Below are 22,270 nucleotides of genomic sequence, written 5' to 3' on the forward strand. Positions count from 1 at the left end.
CTGGACATCCATCTGTCAAGGATGCTTTAGGGTGGATTCCTGCAGGGGGTTGGACTCGATGGCCTTGTAGGCCCCTTCCAGCTCTGCCATTCTATGATTCTATGATCCTTACTAGGTGGATTACTGTGTTCTCTCAGAGGTTGCCTATACACCCTGTTTAGCCCATTCTGGCTGCAAGTTGGCACTGAGTTGTTTATACGTAGAGATGTAAAATTTCTGGAAATGTTGAAGCCATGGAAACACACACACCGGTTTTTTTTGGGGGGGGGGGTCAGGAAAAATGGATCCCTCCCCCGGAAAGAAACAGAAAAATGCAATATTATTACCTTTTACAGATTGAAAGCTACTTTGTTACTTTAGGAACATAAAATGTAATTATGTACAAGTTGGTTTGGCGTAGAATTATCACATTTGGTATATTAAAAGTACAGTGTATTCAAGCAATTATTACAAATTGAATTTACTTTTTTGAATTTCTACTTTTTTTTGGTAACAAATGGAGCTACAAGCCCCTGAACTGTAAGGAACACCTGAACTGTAAGGGATATCTTTGGTTTTTCCAATTTATGAGGAGCAGGCAAAAAAAAAAAGTAATAAAACCAAACAAAACAGAAGAAAACAACATTAGTAACAAAGAAAATTATGTCTCCACTAGTCCTCCACTGTGTCAGGCAGACATGAAACACCCATTCCCATAAAAAGAACTGAGAAAAAAAGAAGGGGGGGGACACCAAGATTCAATGAATATGCATGCAATTTAATCAGACTCATTTCCTGAGCTATCACTATCAGTTTCAGTCTCTGCTTCAGGGGCAGTGCTGCCCCCTAGAGGCAGAAATGCATCTTGCTCTTGCATTTGAGATTTGTAGTCTCAGTTTGCAACCTAGGAATTGCTTGTCCTCGTTGCACTGAAATTGTAATAATCTGAAACTGTACATAGTTTTTAGAAATCATTTGGAGAAGTAAATATATGAACACCTTATCTTAAACATTTTATTCTTCATGCTAAAATAAAACATCCCACAATCCATTTTTTCTTCATTTCTTTCAATTTTTTTGAAAACAAAACAAAAAAAGGCTTCAGAAATAAACGGCAGAGGATTTTCCCCCCTGAATTTTTCCAGTTTTTTCCCCTGGGCCTTCACATCTCTATTTATGTGGGCTTTTCCCCCGAAGCTGCACTCTTTAAAAGTTGTTGATATACTGCAGCTTTTTCCTTTGCTGCAAGGTCACCCCCTTCTTTCCTCCATCTGTCGGTGGTGACCTCGCTTCGGGCTGAGGTAGAGGGCGTTCTTGGGGGCAGATCATGGGACGCGCAGGGGTGGGCGCTGCTGCTTGCTCGGCTGGATAGCCTGCTCTCCCTGCTGCCATCAGGATTTACCATTGCCACCTTGCAGCTGTGATGTTGTGGGGTTCTGAGGGGAAAAGCAGCCAAAACATTGTCATGAAGACACCCCCCAGGTTCTGTGGCACCTTAAAGACTAAAACATTTATTCCGGCATAATCTTTCATACCCACTCTTCGCATGAAATGTTAACATGTTTGGGCACTGGGGGTGGGGGTGGGACAGGAGATGTAAACTAATGTTAGACTGGGTCCACAAAAGCTTATGCCTGAATAAATTTGTTAAGAATAAATGGGACACAAATCTGACACCAGAAATGGCAATGTTCAGAAACCATGGGGGAACGTTTCTACCTCCTAAGACATTCTTTCAATGACCTTAAGGTGGCCAATCTTGAAAAAAGAAGAAGTTCAAAGACAAAAATAAATGCAAAATTGCCAAAGTTCAGTTCATCAATAAATTCAACTCTTATTCCCTGCGGTTTGAATAAAGAGAAAGGCTTTTTATTTTAAACCACACTGCATATGTTGAATTGACTCACCGTTGCAATGATGTCTCTGTCACCACCCAACATTTTTTGTGTGAATGGCAACTGTTAAGGTAACTATTAATGTGGGTACATTTTGCATTTAACACACACACACACCCCCGGCCAATCTGAGGTTAATACTTCGTGCATCTGATGAAGTAAGTAGACAGTGTTCATGAAAGCCTTTACTGCAACAAACTACTATGATCCTGGAAATTGTTACAATGGAAGGAATTATTTTTTACAGTGCATCTGCATGATATTGTGATCAAACCATTGTGTTCCTCTGGTTCTCCTGTGTTCTTTCTGTCTTTTTTCAGACCTTAGAACATCTGTCTTTTGGGGAAATTATTAATGTCCCTCCCCTCAGTTTTGTAGTTCTTTTGCAGACTGAAGTAGCCAGAGACCAGTCCAATAATTGGGAGAAAAACCTAGTATTTTCAGGGTGGGTGGGTTATTGGGGAAAGTGGCAGTGCTAGCACCACTTCTTCTTCTTCTTCTTCTTCTTCTTCTTCTTCTTCTTCTTCTTCTTCTACTTCTACTTCTTCTTCCTTAGCTAGACCTAAGGTTTATCCTGGGATCGTCCTGGGGTCATCCCTGTTCATGTAAATGACACACGGGATCCCCGGGAGCAGGCAGGGACGACTCCGAGACGATCCCGGGATAAAACTTAGGTCTAGCTAAGGCCTCATTTTGCTGCTGCTGCAAACATCAATAGTGGCCTGGCAAACACCATATTCCCCTGCAATGCTTCCCTTGGAAGGACACTACATTCCAATCCTAGCTCAGCAATATCATGCACCTTTGCACCTATTGTGTGGGGCTGGCATAAGATTCTACTGAAGATAAAGTGCTAAGTTTAATTGCCCTTCTACCTAATAGTGGCAGCATTAAAGAGTCCCGTCAGGAAGCAACCCAGTTTTGAGCTACAATTGACACACATAAACCAGCCACAAGAGGGCGTGAAGGCACTGGCATCCTAAGAATCACATTATCGAAATAATGTGTAATAACTAAAGAATTTTGCAAGTAAACTTTTGCAAGATTTAAGAAAGGAGAACTGGGGTAAAGTCCTCTGAAATGAACATGTCAAAGCAAAACAGCTGCTGGATTACCTTAGGAATCAAATGCTGCATTGGTGAATACGCCGGGTGCCCCCAAATCACTAAAAGGCAATACAAATAAAGATTATTTTAAAGTTGATGTAGCCTAGGAAACATAAGGCATGATGACCCCAAGGCACTTTTGTTCTATTAAAATTTTGTGGATCTCAGAGTTCATTTCATATACAAAATATCTTTCTAGTCTTCATGATCGCTAAGCTGCATTTGAAAATGTGTACAAGGAAAAAAATCTGCCTATAAAAAACTGCAATTTCAGCTATGAGAAAAGGTCACTGTACTCAAGCAAAAGAAGCCTAGGGTGTGGCCAGAGCAGCAGGCTACTGGCCAAGGATGCTTCTCCAGATGGAGGGCTCCTAGCACGAGCAATCAAAAGGCATTGGGCAGCTATTCCATCTTTTCTTCCCTAACAGCTTTGTTTGTGGAAAGAAAAAACTATAGAAGATGAGTTGGGAAAACATGGGTTACAAATTGAAGATGACATCATCTGGAACCCCTATACAATTCTGTGAATGAGGCAAGGCAGTTGCACAGTAAAAGCCTCATCTGGAAGGACCCCTGGATTGTAGAGAGATTTGACACCATTTGCTTTGGTTTGAATAATAATCTTGGTTGTTTGAGGGCCTCTCTACATGAGGATTCTATTGTGCACTCGTGATTGTCACACACAGTAGTTTGTTGGTCCTTTACATGACATCATCAACCTCCAGGGCCTCTCCTGTACCTTTTGTCCATTAGTGTGGCTTCTTTCTTAACAGGGAAAATGCAGCATTTAATTTTAATGGTGCATCGAAGTGCTCCAATGGCCTGTGTATTTCTGCAATTCCACTATACCACAGTGCCATATAGTGGCTGTATAATGAAAAATATAGAGCTTGCAGACAAAGGAAATCCCAGAAAAAAAGCATGTGTAAAGGAGCAGCTAATAATCCCACAAAGAATCTGGAAGTAGAAGTGGGATAAAGCCTGGTGTAGAGAAGCCCTAAGTCACCATAAACCGTACATTATCTTTCACCTATGGTGGCATTCAAATTGAACACCAGCCTGCAAAGGTTGGAAGGAAGCCTCTTGATGTGTAGTGACTGAACCAGTTCACATGTAATAAGAAACCACCATAGGTCAATTTCCCCATGCGGCTTCTCGACACAGCTCTGGCTGCCGCAGCTTGTTGTTACATGTGAACCTGGTTAGGGTGGGTTGCTGAGATGATTATCATAGAATCATAGAATAGCAGAGTTGGAAGGGACCTACAAGGCCATCAAGTCCAACCCCCTGCTCAATGCAGGAATCCACCCTAAAGCATTACTGACAGATGGTGGTCCAGCTGCCTCTTGAAGGCCTCTAGCCCACAACCTCCCTAGGTAACTGATTCCATTGTTGTACTGCTCTAATAGTCAGGAAGTTTTTCCTGATGTCCAGCCGGAATCTGGTTTCCTTTAACTTGAGCCCGTTATTCTGTGTCCTGCACTCTGGGAGGATCGAGAAGAGATCCTGGCCCTCCTCTGTGGGACAACCTTTTAAGTATTTGAAGAGTGCTCTCATGTCTCCCCTCCATCTTATCTTCTCCAGGCTAAACATGCCCAGTTGTTTCAGTCTCTCTTCCTAGGGCTTTGTTTCTAGACCCCTGATCATCCTGGTTGCCCTCCTCTGAACTCGCTCCAGCTTGTCTGCATCCTTCTTGATGCAACCCTAAAATAAACCATAGGTTCTGGGTGACTTGTTAAGCAATCCAACAACCCACCCTTTCTGAGTTTGCACATAATGACATGCTGTGGTGTGCTCCCACGAAGACTGGGATTTTTAAAACACAAAACAACAAGCCCCACCTGAAATTTCACCCACAACGGCTTGACATTATGTGTGAACCAGGTCCCTGGCTCTGTAGTCCTAAGCACACATACAACAAGGAAGGAAGTCCTATTTATCTCAGAGGAATTTACTTCCGAGTAAATAGGATCATGCTGCACATCTTCATAACTTGAATTGTTTGACTCCTGAATGGCATCTCTGTTTTTGTGTATTTGTTCATCTTTAAGTCTCTGTTTGCAAACAGCTTCCTCACATTCCAAACGTTAAATCTTAGTACCTGGTATGGCTCAGGAGCTTCCTTCTTCCCTCTAATGGAGTCAAAGTTCCCAATGAATCAGAGAGAGAGAGAGAGATATCCAATTACTATCATATCATTTATGAATGTAAATAGCAGATAACAGTATAATAGTGCTTCGATTAGAATGCAGGACTGTGATGAATGATTACATTACATTTGTATTCCATGTCTTTCCTCCAAAGAGCAGAGGGGATTATTGCTTTCCCCCCTCAAAACGACCCTGGAAAGGCCATAGTTCAGTAGCAGAGCACCTGCTTCATATGCGTAAGGTCCCAGGTTCAATCCCAAGCATCTCCAGGTAGGACTGGAAAAACTCCTGCCTGAAACCCTGGAGAGAGGCTGCCAGTCAGTGGCAACAATGCTGGGCTAGATGGACCAATGGTCTGACTCAGTAGAGGGGAGCTTCCAACACTCCTATGAGTTAAGTTAGACCAAGGCTGAATCTACACCAAGCAGGATATTGCACTATGAAAGCGGTATATAAAAGGCAGGAGCCACACCAAGCAGGATATAGTGTTATGAAAGCACTATGAAAGCAGTATATGGTATGTGTCAATAGGCCCAACAGTTGTCAGTGCACTTCAATACCACTATAAAGCAGTAGTGTGGCTCCTGCCTTCTATGTACCACTTTCAAAGTGCAATATCCTGCTTGGTGTAGATTGGGCCCAAGAGAGTTTCTGACCTGGTTTGTACATCATGGCGGCAATTCCTGGGTTGTTTAACCAAAGAATTGTAGGGATAAGCAGAGCACAGAAGCTGCACATTCATTATTTCCACTTTTAATTAACAATCCAAGAATGGCTGGTTCCTGGGTTGTTTCATGATGTGTAAAACTAGAAACTCTGGATTGTTTAATTCATAAACAACCCAGAGTTCCAGGTCTGAATGTCATAAAACTATCGAGGAACATTCCTGGTGTGATAATTAAAAGTGGAAATGATGCACATTCCACTCATCCTCAGAATTCCTGGGTTAAACAACCCAGAAGTTGCTGCTATGGTGTGCAAAGCAGACCACTGGTTCTAGAAATATTTAAGGCAAAAAATGCCATGACCATCTTTGATTATAATACGTTCTTTGCTGCCAGACCTGCAACAGGTCAGATGACCCTATTCTGAATTCCATCTGTCAATTGAAAAAAAGCGTCCTTCTAAACCCTTCCATCATATTTTGGCCTCTCTGCTAGACAACTCAGTACATTTCTTGGATATTTGATTATTTTTTGTATATTTAAACTACACTCCCTCCCTTTCTGCTACATTCATCTGTGTTCTGCACATTAGTTAACTATTGATTGATTCATTCATTCCCATCTTTCCACCAAGGAAATGGCCCTCACAATGGCCAACGATAATAACTTCAAGAACAGATGCATGCAATTGGCTGCTTTGGGACTATGAGATCATCATGGATTAAAGAATGTTCCCTATGAAAAAGGGAATAGAATAGAGTTCTAGAATAGAATATTCTATTCCCTATGAAAAAGGGAATAGAATAGAATAAAGGGGCGTGGGGGGATCACATTTCCCTACCATTACTTTGGCCTCCTGTTGCTGTCCCACAATAGTGATGAACAGCTTCCTCTTTCTTCACATGACAAAAAAAGAGGAAGCACCAATGACCACATGGGCCCATTCAGTGGGCGTTTTTACCCCGCCAGGAAATGGCAGCAAGTTTTGCTTCAATTTTTTTTAAAAAGGATTTACTGGGTCTTATTTTGTCATGGAAAAAAGACCAGAAGGAGCGCGTGACGAGTGGAAGGTGGACAGCATCGTCAAAAGGACCTGTGAAACACTGTGATTAGCCAGTAATGAGCATGCAATAAAACATCTGTCTCATGATGCACTAAGGGGCAGGCAGAGGATATATAATTTATCTAAGGTAAATTGTGGGTTTTCTTTTATTTTTACTCTTAAATTGTAGGCCCCGTTTTATAGCTGTAAACAAACCTCTAAACAAACCAAGGCACAGCATTAGTTAAATGCCTTTTCTTATTTGACTGAATTTATGTTCATTATGGCAGTTTAGAAATGTAGTAAATACATAAATTAAGTAAATTGAGTACCTCTTCCACCTCTAAAACCCTTCAATCAGGGGAAAACATATTGATGTATAACAGAGGTGGATACAGCTGGGAAGCCACATCTGAATTAAATATGAGTTCATTTATCAGTTTTACTTCTGACTAGCTGCCAATCCCCAGGACCCCCTTTTCAGCTGGATGGAGGTGGCTAACTCACTCACTCTCTCTCTCTCTCTCTCTCTCTCTCTCTCTCTCTCTCGTGAGAAAAGTCACTCCAGAGTAGTTCTGTGGGGTGTCAGGCAAGAATATTCTGCCAAAGTATTCTCAGAGCAGCCAAGTTATCATAACATAATACCATGATAAAAAAATGTAGGTTGGTGCATACAAAATTTTATCAGAATGAAGGATGGTGTAGTCTGAAGTTGGCACCCTTAGTCCCAATCTGAACATTACACAAAATAAAATGGGGACCTTGGAGTAGAATTCCACTTCATAGTGCAAGTGAAGAGGGGTACCATATTTTTGATTCCTCTACACCACCACCACCCAATAAAAAACCTCCCTGCATTTATAGTAAACACATCACAAGGAATCCTTCACTAAGCCTCACTCTCCAACATGCTAGTTTACTACATCAGATTTTTTTTAAAAATGGGAGAGCTTTCAAAATTGGCACACACATACACACTCACACCCACGCACCCACACTGCAGTCTGAAGTGATGTTGATCAGAATTTTGACACCTCTTTCTATGTAAATTAGATCAGCTCCTGGAGAACATTTTAATCAAAATGAAAAAATAAAAGAGAAGACAACCTAAGTTGTATGTGGACAAGACTTGCAAAATAGGGTAAAGGAACAGGGTGGGCTCCCTGCATTTTCTTACCTCTTTTGCTGAACCGCCTGATTGCCAGAGCTATCAGAACCCCAGAGACCACAAGGGCAACAACCGATGCTGTAACTCCACCCGTATAAAGCAGAACTTGCGTGAGACGAGAGGCGCTATTTTCTGAAATTAATAGCAAACCCAGATGTTAAAGATGAAGTGCTTAGAATTCTCATTCACATTACAAATTCTCCTCCTCCTTGTCTGCATCATCACCTGTCAGACATTGACATCTGTGGCAGAGGTAGAAGATCACTGTGGATAATCATCATAAGGAAACAGGGAGGCGGCTTTCATAGGTTGTCTTTCTAGTTCAGCCTCCTCCAACCTGGTGCCCTCCAAGCATGTTGGACTACAACTCCCATAATCTGAAACCCACCTGTGGAATTATAGGAGTTACAACTCCACCAGTTTGGGGGAGGCTGTTCTAGGTTATCTACAGTGGTCTTCAACTGGTCCAGACCCACCTCGGACTCCCAACCTGCAACATGGGACCCACTGTCACAATTTTACAATTGCCCAACATGGCGGCAACCCACCGGTTGAAGACCACTACAGTGGGTCTTCAACTGGTTTTCCCCATGAAGTTTGCTAGACCGGGTGAACCAGAGAGAATAGATACTGCACTGCCTGCTTCTTCTGGGAAGGAAGGAAGTTTTGTCACTGCCTTGCTGACTACCAGTCTTCCTATGGAAGCAGTAGATTTTAGAAGCCAGGGCTTATCTAGCACTCTTCGTGGATCAACTCCTTGCCAACCTGTCCCAAGCCCTGGCACATTCCCTCCACACACTGGTCTCAATTTCCACTTCTCAGTTCGCCTGCAGCCTGTGGTACTCTTGGATGGCAGGCTTAGCTGTGACCAAACTGGAGGGCTTCACGGCAATCCAGGGCCAGGGGGCAGCTGGACCCCTGTGTGGTGCTTCGTTTTCAACACCTTGCTTCCTGTACCACAAGGACTCTGGTGACTTGGCAAACTAGGATGATTTGGCTTTGTGGATCAAGGCTGCACCCCAGGCTAAATACAGTCAGGTGCTCCCACTGCATACTGCCAGCTGAGTCCACAAGCCAACAGTGAAACAATAGGTTTTATAAAAACCCTTCCATCTAATACTAGGGTGACCCTATGAAAAGGAGGACCGGGCTCCTGTATCTTTAACAGCTGCATAGAAAAGGGAATTTCAGCAGGGGTCATTTCTATGCATGCAGCACCTGGTAAAATCCCCTCTTCATCACAACAGTTAAAGCTGCAGGAGCTACACTAGAGTGACCAGATTTAAAAGAGGGCAGGGCTCCTGCAGCTTTAACTGTTGTGATGAAGAGGGGATTTCACCAGGTTCCCCATATATACAAATGACACCTGCTGAAATTTCCTTTTCAATACAACTGTTAAAGATACAGGAGCCCTGTCCTCCTTTTCATATTGTCACCCTAATTAAGTGTTTTAGAGTGCAACTAAAATTGAAAATTACGGTGTTGAGAAGTTGATACCTGATCTTATTGTCTTAAAATTCACTAATCAACAAAACTGAAGATTTACTCCACACCCCTCCAAGGAAATATGCCAAGAGAAAAATCTGGAAAGAGTTCAGATTTCAGATATGGTTTGCAAAACTTCATTTCACTTCTAAGTGTGAAGACGAACATAACATCTGCAGAACACAGAGGCTGATGTGAAAGTGCCCTCATCATGTTCACAGTACAAAGTTTCCTCTCCACAGTCCAGTTCTGAGGGGAAATGGTTCTGCAAACCCAGCTGTGGGCAGCACTGATTGGCTAACACGCTTGACCTTGTTAGTTAAATGGATACTGTTGTTTTATACTGTTTTTATATTTTTGATGGTTTACATTTTTTATACTTTTTAATGTTCACTGTTTTTAACTTTTGTAAACCGCCCAGAGAGCTTCAGCTATGGGGCAGTATATAAATTTAATAAATAAAGAAATATGCCTCTACCACAAGCCCCAGAACTGTTTTTTAATAATAATAATAATAATAATAATAATAATAATAATAATAATAAGTTTTGTACTAGTGCAAAGGATGAACATGTATATAGATAACATGTATATGGAACTTTTCTCCAGCAAAGGAGATCGTTACCTTGTCGTGGTGCTGGAGCTTGAGCACCTCAAGGATGCCATGAGCTAAACCGTGAAGGGACACCCAAGACGGGAAGGTCATGGTAGAGAGGTCAGACTAAATACGATTCCTGGGGAAGGTAATGGCTGTAAGGATGGGGTTAATTCATACCAAGAATGGCTTTTTAGAATGTTAAAATGTACTTTTATTGTTATGATTTTAGGAGCAGAACAGATAAGCGCCAGCTGCATGGGGGCGTTCTGGCACATCCTGGAACCGCTTGGGGCCAGGCCGATCGGCCTTGAGCAAAAAATTAACATCTCAGGGAAGGTGTGAACGATCCTCGCAAGGGTGGGGGGAAAGAGCAGGGGAAACTATCTATAAAGAGTACATTTTGCAAGGGGCTTTTGTTCTGAGCTGGATGACCACATGGCTGGGTGAAGTATAGTTGGCAACTTAGCTATTTTAGTTTGCTTGGACTGGGTTCTTATTCTGTATCTGCATGTTTTACCTATTGAATGCTAATCTTGTATTTCCTACCCTTATCCTCAATAAAATTGGGCCTAATCCTCCAGTTTTGGAGCTGTGTGCGTGTGTTCCTGGGATCTGTGCAAAATCCAGTGGAAAAGCCAGCTTTGCTGGGGCGTGCTTCCTTTACAATGGCAACCCACCCCAGTATTCTTGCCATGAAAACTAAATGGATCAGTACAACCAGAGGTATGTCGGTATACCATCGGAAGATGGGACCCCCAGGTCGGAAGATGGTCAAAATGCTACTGGGGAGGAACAGAGGTTAAGTTCAACTAGCCCCAGATGTGATGACGCAGCTAGCTCAAAGCCGAAAGGACGGCTAGTAGCCGACGGTGCTGGTGGTGAATGACGAATCCGATGTTCTAAAGATCAACACACCATAGGAACCTGGAATGTAAGATCTATGAGCCAGGGCAAATTGGATGTGGTTATTGGTGAGATGTCAAGATTAAATATAGATATATTGGGTGTCAGTGAACTGAAATGGACTGGAATGGGCCACTTCACATCAGATCACCACCAGATCTACTACTGTGGACAAGAGGATCACAGAAGAAATGGAGTAGCCTTCATAATTAATAATAAAGTGGCTAAAGCAGTGCTTGGATATAATCCAAAAAATTATAGAATGATCTCAATTCGAATTCAGGGTAAGCCATTTAACATCACAGTGGTCCAAATATATGCCCCAACCACAGATGCTGAAGAAGCAGAAATAGATCAGTTCTATGAGGATCTGCAGTACCTACTGGATAACACACCAAAAAGAGATGTTATTTTCGTTACAGGAGACTGGAACGCTAAGGTGGGCAGTCAAATGACATCTGGAATTACAGGTAAGCATGGTCTAGGAGAACAAAATGAAGCGGGACATAGGCTGATAGAATTCTGCCAGGACAACTCACTGTGCATAACAAACACTCTCTTCCAACAACCGAAAAGACGGCTTTATACATGGACTTCACCAGATGGCCGACACCGAAATCAGATTGACTACATCCTTTGCAGCCAAAGGTGGTGGACATCTATACAGACAGTAAAAACAAGACCTGGAGCTGACTGTAGTTCAGATCACGAACTTCTTATTGCACAATTTAGAATCAAACTAAAGAGAATAGGGAAGACCCACAGATCAGTTAGATATGAGCTCACTAATATTCCTAATGAATATGCAGTGGAAGGGAAGAATAGATTTAAGGGACTAGATTTAGTAGATAGGGTCTCGGAAGAACTATGGACAGAAGTTCACAACATTGTCCAAGAGGTGGCAACAAAAAACGTCCCAAAGAAAAAGAAAACCAAGAAGGCAAGATGGCTGTCTGCTGAGACACTGGAAGTAGCCCAAGAAAGAAGGAAAGCAAAAGGCAACAGTGATAGGGGGAGATCTGCCCAATTAAATGCAAAATTCCAGAGGTTAGTCAGAAGAGATAAGGAATTATTTTTAAACAAGCAATGCGCGGAAGTGGAAGAAGACAATAGAATAGGAAGGACAAGAGACCTCTTCCAGAAAATTAGAAACATCGGAGGTAAATTCCAGGCAAAAATGGGTATGATCAAAAACAAAGATAGCAAGGACCTAACAGAAACAGAAGAGATCAAGAAAAGGTGGCAAGAATATACGGAAGATCTGTATAGAAAGGATAATAATATCAGGGATAGCTCAGACGGTGTGGTCAGTGAGTTAGAGCCAGACATCCTGAAGAGTGAGGTTGAATGGGCCTTAAGAAGCATTGCCAATAACAAGGTAGCAGGAGACGACGGTATCCCAGCTGAACTGTTTAAAATATTGCAAGATGATGCTGTCAAGGTGATGCATGCCATATGCCAGCAAATTTGGAAAACACAAGAATGGCCATCAGACTGGAAAAAATCAACTTATATCCCCATACCAAAAAAGGGAAACACTAAAGAATGTTCCAACTATCGGACAGTGGCACTTACTTCACATGCCAGCAAGGTAATGCTCAAGATCCTGCAAGGTAGACTCCAGTAATTCATGGAGCGAGAATTGCCAGATGTACAAGCTGGGTTTAGAAAAGGCAGAGGAACTAGAGACCAAATTGCCAATATCCGCTGGATAATGGAGAAAGCCAGGGAGTTCCAGAAAAACATCTATTTCTGTTTTATTGACTATTCTAAAGCCTTTGACTGTGTGGATCATAACAAACTGTGGCAAGTTCTTGGTGGTATGGGGATACCAAGTCATCTTGTCTGCCTCCTGAGGAATCTGTATAACGAACAAGTAGCAACGGTAAGAACAGACCACGGAACAACGGACTGGTTTAAGATTGGGAAAGGAGTACCGCAGGGTTGTATACTCTCACCTTACCTATTCAACTTGTATGCAGAACACATCATGCGACGTGCTGGGCTTGACGAATCCAAGGCTGGAGTTAAAATCGCAGGAAGAAACATTAACGATCTCAGATATGCAGATGACACCACATTGATGGCTGAAAGCGAGGAGGAGCTGAGGAGCCTTATGACAAAGGTGAAAGAAGAAAGTGCAAAAGCTGGGTTGCAGTTAAACCTCAAACAAACCAAGATTATGGCAACCAGCTTGATTGATAACTGGCAAATAGAGGGAGAAAACGTGAAGGCAGTGACAGACTTTGTATTTCTGGGCGCAAAGATTACTGCAGACGCTGACTGCAGCCAGGAAATCAGAAGACGTTTACTTCTTGGGAGGAGAGCAATGACAAATCTTGATAAAATAGTTAAGAGCAGAGACACCACACTGGCAACAAAGGTCCGCATAGTTAAAGCAATGCTATTCCCCGTAGTAACCTATGGCTGCGAGAGCTGGACCATAAGGAAAGCTGAGTGAAGGAAGATAGATGCTTTTGAACTGTGGTGTTGGAGGAAAATTCTGAGAGTGCCTTGGACTGCAAGAAGATCAAACCAGTCCATACTCCAGGAAATAAAGCCAGACTGCTCACTTGAGGGAATGGTATTAAAGGCAAAACTGAAGTACTTTGGCCACATAATGAGAAGACAGGATACTCTGGAGAAGAGGCTGATGCTAGGGAAAGTGGAAGGCAAAAGGAAGAGGGCCGACCAAGGGCAAGATGGATGGATGATATTCTGGAGGTGACAGACTTGACCTTGGGGGAGCTAGGGGTGGCAACGGCCGACAGAAAGCTCTGGCGTGGGCTGGTCCATGAAGTCACGAAGAGTCGGAAACGACTGAACGAATAAACAACAAGAACATATGGAATTTTTATATATATAAAAAGAAAGTTGAGAGCTCCTCTAAATCATAAGAAAAAGGCAAGAATGACAGTGGACCCAGCATTTAACTTTAGAAAAACATACATTTCTCATGCAAATTGCAAAGCTGGGAGAAAGCCATGTGCATCAAAAACCCAGTGGGACTTCTCTTTCAATATTATGTCACGTAAAGTATCCCAAGGAGTACCTTGACAAAGAGGCATCTCTGCAGACCAGTGTCCATCCGGTTGGCATTGCATCCTGCTGGTTCCATTGAGAAGGTAGCCCTCAGCGCAGTGGAAGTGGCATGATGACCTGTAGCTGAAGGAGCCCCAGGGATTGGAGCAGTTTATCCCCATGTTATCCATATTCCTTAACTGGGGACACTTTATGGCTAGGGGGGAGGAAGGGAAGAAACATCAAATCCACATCACACAAGCTTTACATATCAGATTAAAGAGATGTTGGGCTATTTCTAAACTCATCGTCATAGGAAATGGATAAATGGATTAATAAAGCCTGACTGATAGTAAATCTCTTTTGTCACATGATGGACACGTCACATAAACAAGGTAATTGTCCATGGCGGGTGAAATTCACAAAGAAATATATTTGTTTCAGATATTTATATACTGCCTTCAGCTTATCAGGACGGTGTACAACAGCATCAAGACAATACAGCATATATAACACACCAAAGTAAAATCAGGAGATAAAACAAACCAAGAAGACATCAAATTATTATTATTATTATTATTATTATTATTATTATTATTATTATTATTATTACTTTACTTTGTATCTCACTTTCCCACCTACACGTACTCAGAACAGCTCAAAACACCATAAGGATGGTGTATTTTAAATGCCTGAGTCAATAAAAATGCCTTTGCCTGGCAATAAAGATAGTGGTATTGGCAGCCGTTGGAATGCTACTGTGGAAAAAGCCCTCTCCCTCATTCATGGCTACCTCATCTAAAGCGAGGAGGGCTTTGGCAGGTGATCTTAAATCACAGGCAGGTTGATAGGGGAATAGCCCAAGCCCTACTTCAGGCACCTGCACGCTGTAGCTATGTGGGATAGGCACAAGGCCCAGTGAGAGCGTAAAAGGAGGGGGATCTGAAAAACATCCTGGAATTTTGTGTTCATGTAGGCTAATTTCTTTTTTAATAAACAACAACAACAACCAGTTCCTCCTTCCCACTGATATTGGCCTTCAAGGAGGTTCCTGCTCTGACCTTCACAGACTGGCACAGATCGTGTCCATTTTCCCAAGGCCATACAATTAAGCATTTCAGATCCCGCTCTTACAAATCCCATGTCACAGGAGAAGTCACAGCTGGAGTTGTATGTGAAGTTTCCATAAGGATGGGAGCAACTTAACTGTCCATTCATTGGAGCATGCAGCACTGGGCACTTGGTAGCTGGAGGAGGAGAAAAAACATTTAGGGAAAAGGCCTGGAAGAGATACACGGACAGAAGTACAGAGGAAAAAAGTACTGAGATGCACTCATGAAAGCTGTGGGAGTGGGTAATGACGGGAGCATGTAGCAGACTGTTGAGTTACCAGGTGTAAATGGGCATGAATGCTAGAAGCTGGGCACAAACTAAGACTGGGGATGTACAAAACTGCTCCCTTTGGGCTTCTCTACACCAAGCTTTTATCCCGCATCTTTACCAGGGCTTCTGCTTCCAGATTTTTTGCAGGATTAAGATCGGCTCCTTTACATGTGCTCTTATTTGGAGAACTTCTCTGTAAGTTCTATATGTTTCATTATACAGCATTAGATGGTGCTGTGGTATAGCAGAATTGTGGAAATACACGAGCTGTTGGAGCACCATTAAAATTAAATACTGTACTTTTCCTGTTAAGAAAAATCCACAATAATGGTCAGAAAGCACAGGACAGGCCCTCAAGGTTGACGACGTCATGTAAAGGACCTGCAAACTACTGTAAATGACCAATCACAAGCACACAATAAAAGCCTTGTGTAGAGAAGCCCTTTATTTCTACAGAATTTTTCACTTTTCTGCTCCACTAATATCCATGGAAATTCCAGAGTGTCTCAGAATATCTTGCTTTTAGAAACTGCAGGCATAAATTGGATGTGCAGTATAATATACATCTAACTACAAATGCTGCCTATTGTTTTCAGTGGGACTAAGATGGGCGCCTAACTTGCACAAGAATTTGTGAATCAAACCGTGTGAGTGTGTGTGTGTGTGTGATATGGAGGGTAAATAGAATAGAACCAGGTTTGGGATAATTGTCTGCACTAGCAGAATAATATCCATGTGGGATATCAAACTCGCCAGTTTACCATTACATCCCTATCAAAGGCAGCACTTTCCTTGCAGCAGTAAATAAAATAATGTCATAAGGCATTGGGATGGCCACTGGTATAGATTAGATAAATTCTTGGCAATGGATCCTTTGGTAGACATTAGCCTAGACAGTGTTTTGTATCAGTTTCTGAATGTTGAACCTTAATCTCCCAAGCCCCTGTGCCCCTGGAAGCAAACACAAATCTGATTTTGGGGAACAACCCTTACAGCAAGGCTATGCAACCTGTGGCCCTCAGCCCATTCTGTTTCCCCAAACTTTCCTTGGAACCAACATGAACTGGAAGCCCCCTACCTTCGCAGATGGGCTTATCCCCTGTCCAGTTTCCCTGATCCGTGCACTTGAGCTTCTCTGATCCAACTAACTCAAAACCAGAGTTGCAGGAGAAGATGCAATTCGAGTAATATGCAAAGCGTCCATACGGATGAGTGCAGTTTCTATTGCCATTGGCTGGAATTTCCAGAACTGGGCATTGGACAGCTAGAATACAAAAGCACAGATGCTATATCACACAGACTATACATTAATCTCGGACAGGTCACAAACACTGCAGAGGATACAAGTTCAAATCAATTATGAAATGTGCGTTTTCACTGGCTGCTGAACCTATTGTATGTTGTCTACATTCCAAAAGATGACTAAACTACTTAATGTTTCCTTCTTCCCTAAACAGTATGAAGTTTCAGAAGTAGCCTTTTATAAGGTCTGTTTCTATTTAAGGAGAGAGCTTGGAAGACATTTAGCATTTTTGTAATATCTTTAAATTTACAAATATACACATTGAGCCGGGAGGATCAGGCTAAAGCCCAGACAGACAGTGCAAGTCTTTAAAGCACACATCCGTTCCCCCAAAAGCAAACCACATGCAGCCCTTGGAGGCTCACAGAGCTGCTTATTCCCAGCCAACTGCATGACTCAATCGGTCACCACCTTTGCTTTCATTAAATTCTACAACAGTTTCCTTCGGGCTGTTTCCACCAGCAGATGGGGATGTGGCAATAGCTAGGAGCCACCAGCTATCAAAGCCATTAAACAAATATCTACAAGTAGCAACAATACAAAAACCTTGACAGAAAATAATTGTTTCACTTATTATAGTAAGTTAAAGGTAATACCGTACTGTTTTCAGTTCTAAAGAGAACACTGCTGCAATGGAACTTGGAAATTCAGGCACATGGTTTATAAAGATTTACATTGAAATTCATTTCGTCGGTAAAGTATTTGGGATTAGCGTGACAGCTTAATTAAAGCAGGAGTTGTTTGTTAAAGTCAAAGTCCACTCGTACATGGACAAGTAACACTGGAAATTCAAAATTATCAGCCATTTGCAGCATGGCCATGACATTTCAATTTTAAGGGTGCAGTCTCATGCAAGCTTAACAGAGAAAAGGCTACAACCCCCGGCATTCCCCAGCTGGCCATGCTGGCTGGAGAATGTTGGAAGTTGTAGGCCTTTTTTCTGTCTAAGCATGCATAGGATTATGCCCGAAGAGTTCAACTTTAGAGAGCACTGAAGGGTAGTTTAAGATCACGGCCTCTGACAGGAACTTGAACAACTGTCCACTCCCCTTGAGCTGCCTTCAGGACAACGTGCTATGTCTTAAATTCAGGGCCCAGGTCATCCATCACCTCGACTTCCATTTGCTTTTCATTGAGCAAAATTCAGGCTGCCACATCAGCCCTTTAGCTCAGGCTTCAGCTATAGTTTCTCTAGCCAGGGAGGATCTACACTACTGCTTTTAAAGCACTTTAAAAACGTTTTGAAACCTGTATATGGAGTGTGTCCTGGGCCCCAACAGTTGTCAAAACTGTTATAAAGTGCTTTAAAGCAGTAGTGTAGATTCCCAGGTCTGGGAAGGGTATTCGGCACTGACCTTTACAATGTGGCACTTGTTCAGTCCAGTCTCCTAGAGCCATGCAGTAAAGCATCTCAGATCCAACGAGCTGAAAACCAGCATTGCAGGAAAAGTTGCAGCTGGAGCCATATGCAAAGTTCCCACGAGGGTGGAGGCAGTTTAAATGGCCATGGTTTGGCTTATGCAGAGCCAGGCACTTGATAGCTGAAACAGAAAAAAGGAAATGGGCAACAAAGCCTGCGTTACATGTACCATCCACTAATATGTGTGTGTGTATATATATATTATATATATATATAATTGAGGGCAGAATCCTATGTATGTTTAGACAGAAAAAAGCCCTATAACTCCCATCATTTCCCAGCCAGACATGCTGGGAAGCTGTAGAACTTTTTTCTGTCTAAACATACATAGGATTGCACACTAAGGAAGGGGGAAGTCCTACACCTCTCATGCATAGGATTGCACCTGGCTGGGGTGATGGGAGTTGTAGTCCAGCACATCTTGGGGAAGGCTGATTTATTCCCATAGCAAAATGTGTTGCCGCCTCTACGAAGAGGGAAAAGGGGAGCATTTATTCCGCAGAAGCAAAGCTTAATACAGATGAAATGAAAAAGCTCTCCAAAGTTTCAGGCAGAGCTCCCATTCCTAGCACCTGCTACCTGAGATCCTTTTAATTGCAGACACCAGGGATTCAAAATGGGGCCTTCTGCATACAATACGATGACCATATGAAAAGGAGGACAGGGCTCCTGTATCTTTAACAGTTGTATTGAAAAGGGGATTTCAGCAGGTGTCATTTGTATATATGGAGAACCTGGTGAAATTCCCTCTTCATCACAACAGTTAAAGCTGCAGGAGCTACACTAGAGTGAGCAGATTTAAAAGAGGGAAGGCCACCTGCAGCTTTAACTGTTGTGGTGAAGAGGGAATTTCCCCAGGTTCCCCATATCTACAAATGACAGCTGCTGAAATTCCCTTTTCAATACAACTGTTAAAGATACAGGAGTCCTGTCCTCCTTTTCATAGGGTCACCCTAAAGCTCTACCATACATTGCTCTACCATACATTGCTCCCTTGACTTTAAATAACAAAGGCAGGTAACATGTCAACCAGCTGCACACTATATTCTAGTACTTCTAAGCCTAGAAGACAAACAATGTGATTAAAGCAGAAATGTATTTTAATTGGCCAATGAATTTACTATATACACTTAATTTATTTCTATCCCAAATTGCATTCAGCCATAGGCATATATCCATATATCTATCTCTCTTCCATAAGCTACAAATAAATGAATTGCTCAGCTGGAGCTGTTCTGGCTGCATGCTCCGGAGCGACTGTTTTGTATCGCTTGTCACTGTTCGGAGGGATGATTAGATCACAAGTCTCCCGTGCCCTGGAAGCAGCTGTAACCATCTACAGCAAACTGGAACAACATTCTGCTTCTGTTGATGGGGATGTCACCCGTGGAGGCCACGTACAGGAGGAGCTGCCAAACACAGATGCCACTGAAATGTCACTAGAGTGTGTGGACTTCACAGACAGCAAGCCTAGCCACTTCTCTCCCCCGTCACCCCTGCTGCCCTGCTCAACAAAGGTCCCCTGCCTTTACACTAAGGATGAGCAGCCACTGTCCGGGTTTCATAATTTCAGGAAGAGGATGTGCTAGACAAGTCATTCACCTTGAAGAACCATGCAGGACTATGTTTCATATTATGCATGCACTTGTGTAATCAGGTTAAGCAAGGATGGCTGAAGCTTCTATTCCTCCGCTCCAGAATAAGAACCCGGTTCTTGGCACCCAACCTGTATCCCATTCATCTGCAAGTGGTGAAGGATAACCTTCCAAGGCACCCAGTTAGCTTTGTTTATGTTCCCACGTTTCTGCGTGAGATCATGTTCAAAATTTGAAAAGCACCCAGCCATTGTTATTGCCATTGGTATCAGGGCCCATTTTGTTTTCCAGTCTGGAAAAGGTACGTGTCTGGTGTTAACTTCTCCATGTTACTCTGCCATCCACACAGCATGACTTCTCCAGCCGATTCCCCAAAGTGTTCTCAACACTGACCTTCACAAAAGGGTGGTTCCTCCGTCCAGCTTCCCAGGGCCGTGCAGTGGAGCGGCTCTGTCCCAACTTGCACAAACCCGGCATTGCAGGAAAAGGCACAGCTGGAGCTATATGCAAAGTCTCCGTGCGGGTGAGAACAGTTTAGTTCTCCATTCTCAGGAGCAGCCAGCTTTGGGCATTCAATAACTGGAATGAGAGAGAACTAATGCTTGTGAAAGGAAGAACCGTTTGCCCTCGGCCCAGATTCTCCCACCCCTGGAAGGGGAAAGCCCAGGCATAAAGTGCAGCTTGTTGCTCTTCTGAAAACAATAGAGGCTGCTCTTCCAAGCTACTACAAGGCAATCTGTCTGGAGGTGCCCAGCTTTGTAAGACCCTGACAAGTGATAGGAAGGAGCTGCGTTCGATCACAAAAATGGGATGCAGAAAACAGACTGAGGAAATAAAGAAAGAACCTTACCCTGACATGTTGGCAATGGAGTACTCCAGTTCCCAATTGCCAAGCAGTGGGTGGCCTTTGCTCCAGCCAAGGCAAAACCAGGCTCACAGGCAAACGCACAGGTGGACTGGTAAGCAAACTCTCCGATTGGATGAGAACAATCCATCTTCCCTTTCATGGGGCTCTGCAGATTGGGACACTGCATGGCTGAAGGTGAAAGGGGCAGGTTTTACAAACAGACCATTTCTCAGCCCAGAATAGGTCTCATCATGTGTTTTCCTCAAACAAATGCCAAGAAATTAATTCAGATTGGTCATTCCTACAGATGCTCCAATGGCCTCTATTATTTACCAAGGACCCTCCTTATTTTCCGGTGCTTGTCCCTATACTTAGCACTGACCTTTACAAATGGGTGGTTCCTCCGTCCACCTTCCCTGGGCTGTGCACTGGAGCTGCTCTGTTCCAACCCGCACAAACCCCGTATTGCAGGAGAAAACACAGCTGGAGCTATATGCGAAGTCTCCGTGCGGATGAAGGCAGTTTAGTTCTCCATTCTCAGGGGCAGTCAGCTTTGGGCAATCAGTAACTGGAATGAGAAAGGAATGATGCTGGTGGAGCTCTTCTCCGAAACGCTGGAAGGGCCTCTCTTTCCAATCTTAAAGTGTGAGCAGACTGATATGGGTGAAGGCAGTCACAAGAACATCAGAAGAGCCCTGCTGGATCAGACCAAGGGTCCATCTAGTCCAGGACTCTGTTCACACAGTGGTCCAATCAGCTCTCAACCAGGGACTCACAAGCAGGACACAGTGCAACAGCACCCTCCCACCCATGTTCCCCAGCAACAGGAGATTATAGGTTCTTCAAGTAACTTGGCCCCAAGCCGTTTAGGGCTTTAAAGGTCAAAACCAGCACTTTGAATTGGGCTCAGAAACACACCGGTAACCAGCGCAGGTGGCACATTATAGGTGTTATGTGATCAAATCACCTTGCCTGGACACCAAAGCCACCTGTGCTTCCCTGGTTAGCTCAAAGTCCAGGAGGGCTTCCAGACTATGTACTTGGTCTTTTAGGGAGAATGCAAGCCTATCTAAGACCAGGTGAGAACCTCCATCCAAAGTAGTTGGTTTACCAACCAACAATGCCTCCATCTTGTCTGTATTACATTTCAGCTTGTCCACCCTCATCCATCTCAAAGCAGCCTCCAGACACTAGTTTAAGAGTTCCACAACCTCCCTGGGATATACAGACGGAAATGAGAGGTAGAGCTGAGTATCATCTGCATACTGATGACATTTCAGCCCAAACCCCAGTGGTTTCATGTAGATATTAGAAAAGCATGGAGCACAAGATAGAACATTACGGCACCCCACAGGCTAATGGACATGGGGTGGAACAGAATTCCCCCGGCCTCACTTTCTGAGACCGCTCCTCCAGAAAGGACCGGAATCACTTTAAAGCCATGCCTCCCAAGCGCAGATAAACAAGCCAGAAGGATACCATGGTTGATGGTATCAAAAGCCACTGAGAGATCCAGAAGAACCAACAGGGTTGCACTCCTCCCATCTATTCCTTGGTGTAAGTCATCAACCCGGGCAACCAGGGCTGTTTCTGTCTCATAACTAGGCCTGAAACCTGATTGGGATCAATCTAGGTAAACAGTTTCATCCAAAATGCTGCATGCACTGTGCCCCCAGAATACCTGGTTTGGAGCATACAACCACTGGTAGA

At 43.3% G+C, this 22,270-nt stretch overlaps 1 protein-coding gene across 2 annotated transcripts in view; it reads right to left on the reverse strand.

Annotated features, from left to right (window-relative positions):
* Positions 1-390: 390 nt before the first annotated feature.
* SELP (selectin P) overlaps positions 391-22,270 on the reverse strand; it is a 59,004-nt gene continuing 37,124 nt past the window's right edge. For both annotated transcript variants that reach the window (XM_063133728.1, XM_063133718.1), the window contains 11 exons: positions 20,943-21,128; positions 20,564-20,749; positions 20,107-20,292; positions 18,054-18,239; positions 16,474-16,659; positions 15,074-15,259; positions 14,044-14,229; positions 8,015-8,137; positions 5,082-5,112; positions 2,990-3,039; positions 391-1,415 (listed from right to left, as the gene is read on the reverse strand). In XM_063133728.1, coding sequence (XP_062989798.1) covers positions 2,991-3,039; positions 5,082-5,112; positions 8,015-8,137; positions 14,044-14,229; positions 15,074-15,259; positions 16,474-16,659; positions 18,054-18,239; positions 20,107-20,292; positions 20,564-20,749; positions 20,943-21,128 — 1,505 coding nt within the window. In that variant the 3' untranslated portion in view covers positions 391-1,415; position 2,990. The remainder of the gene's footprint in view (positions 1,416-2,989; positions 3,040-5,081; positions 5,113-8,014; positions 8,138-14,043; positions 14,230-15,073; positions 15,260-16,473; positions 16,660-18,053; positions 18,240-20,106; positions 20,293-20,563; positions 20,750-20,942; positions 21,129-22,270) is intronic.

Source organism: Elgaria multicarinata, chromosome 1 (assembly GCF_023053635.1).
Source record: "Elgaria multicarinata webbii isolate HBS135686 ecotype San Diego chromosome 1, rElgMul1.1.pri, whole genome shotgun sequence".
In the NCBI taxonomy this organism is placed as follows: Eukaryota; Metazoa; Chordata; class Lepidosauria; order Squamata; family Anguidae; genus Elgaria; species Elgaria multicarinata.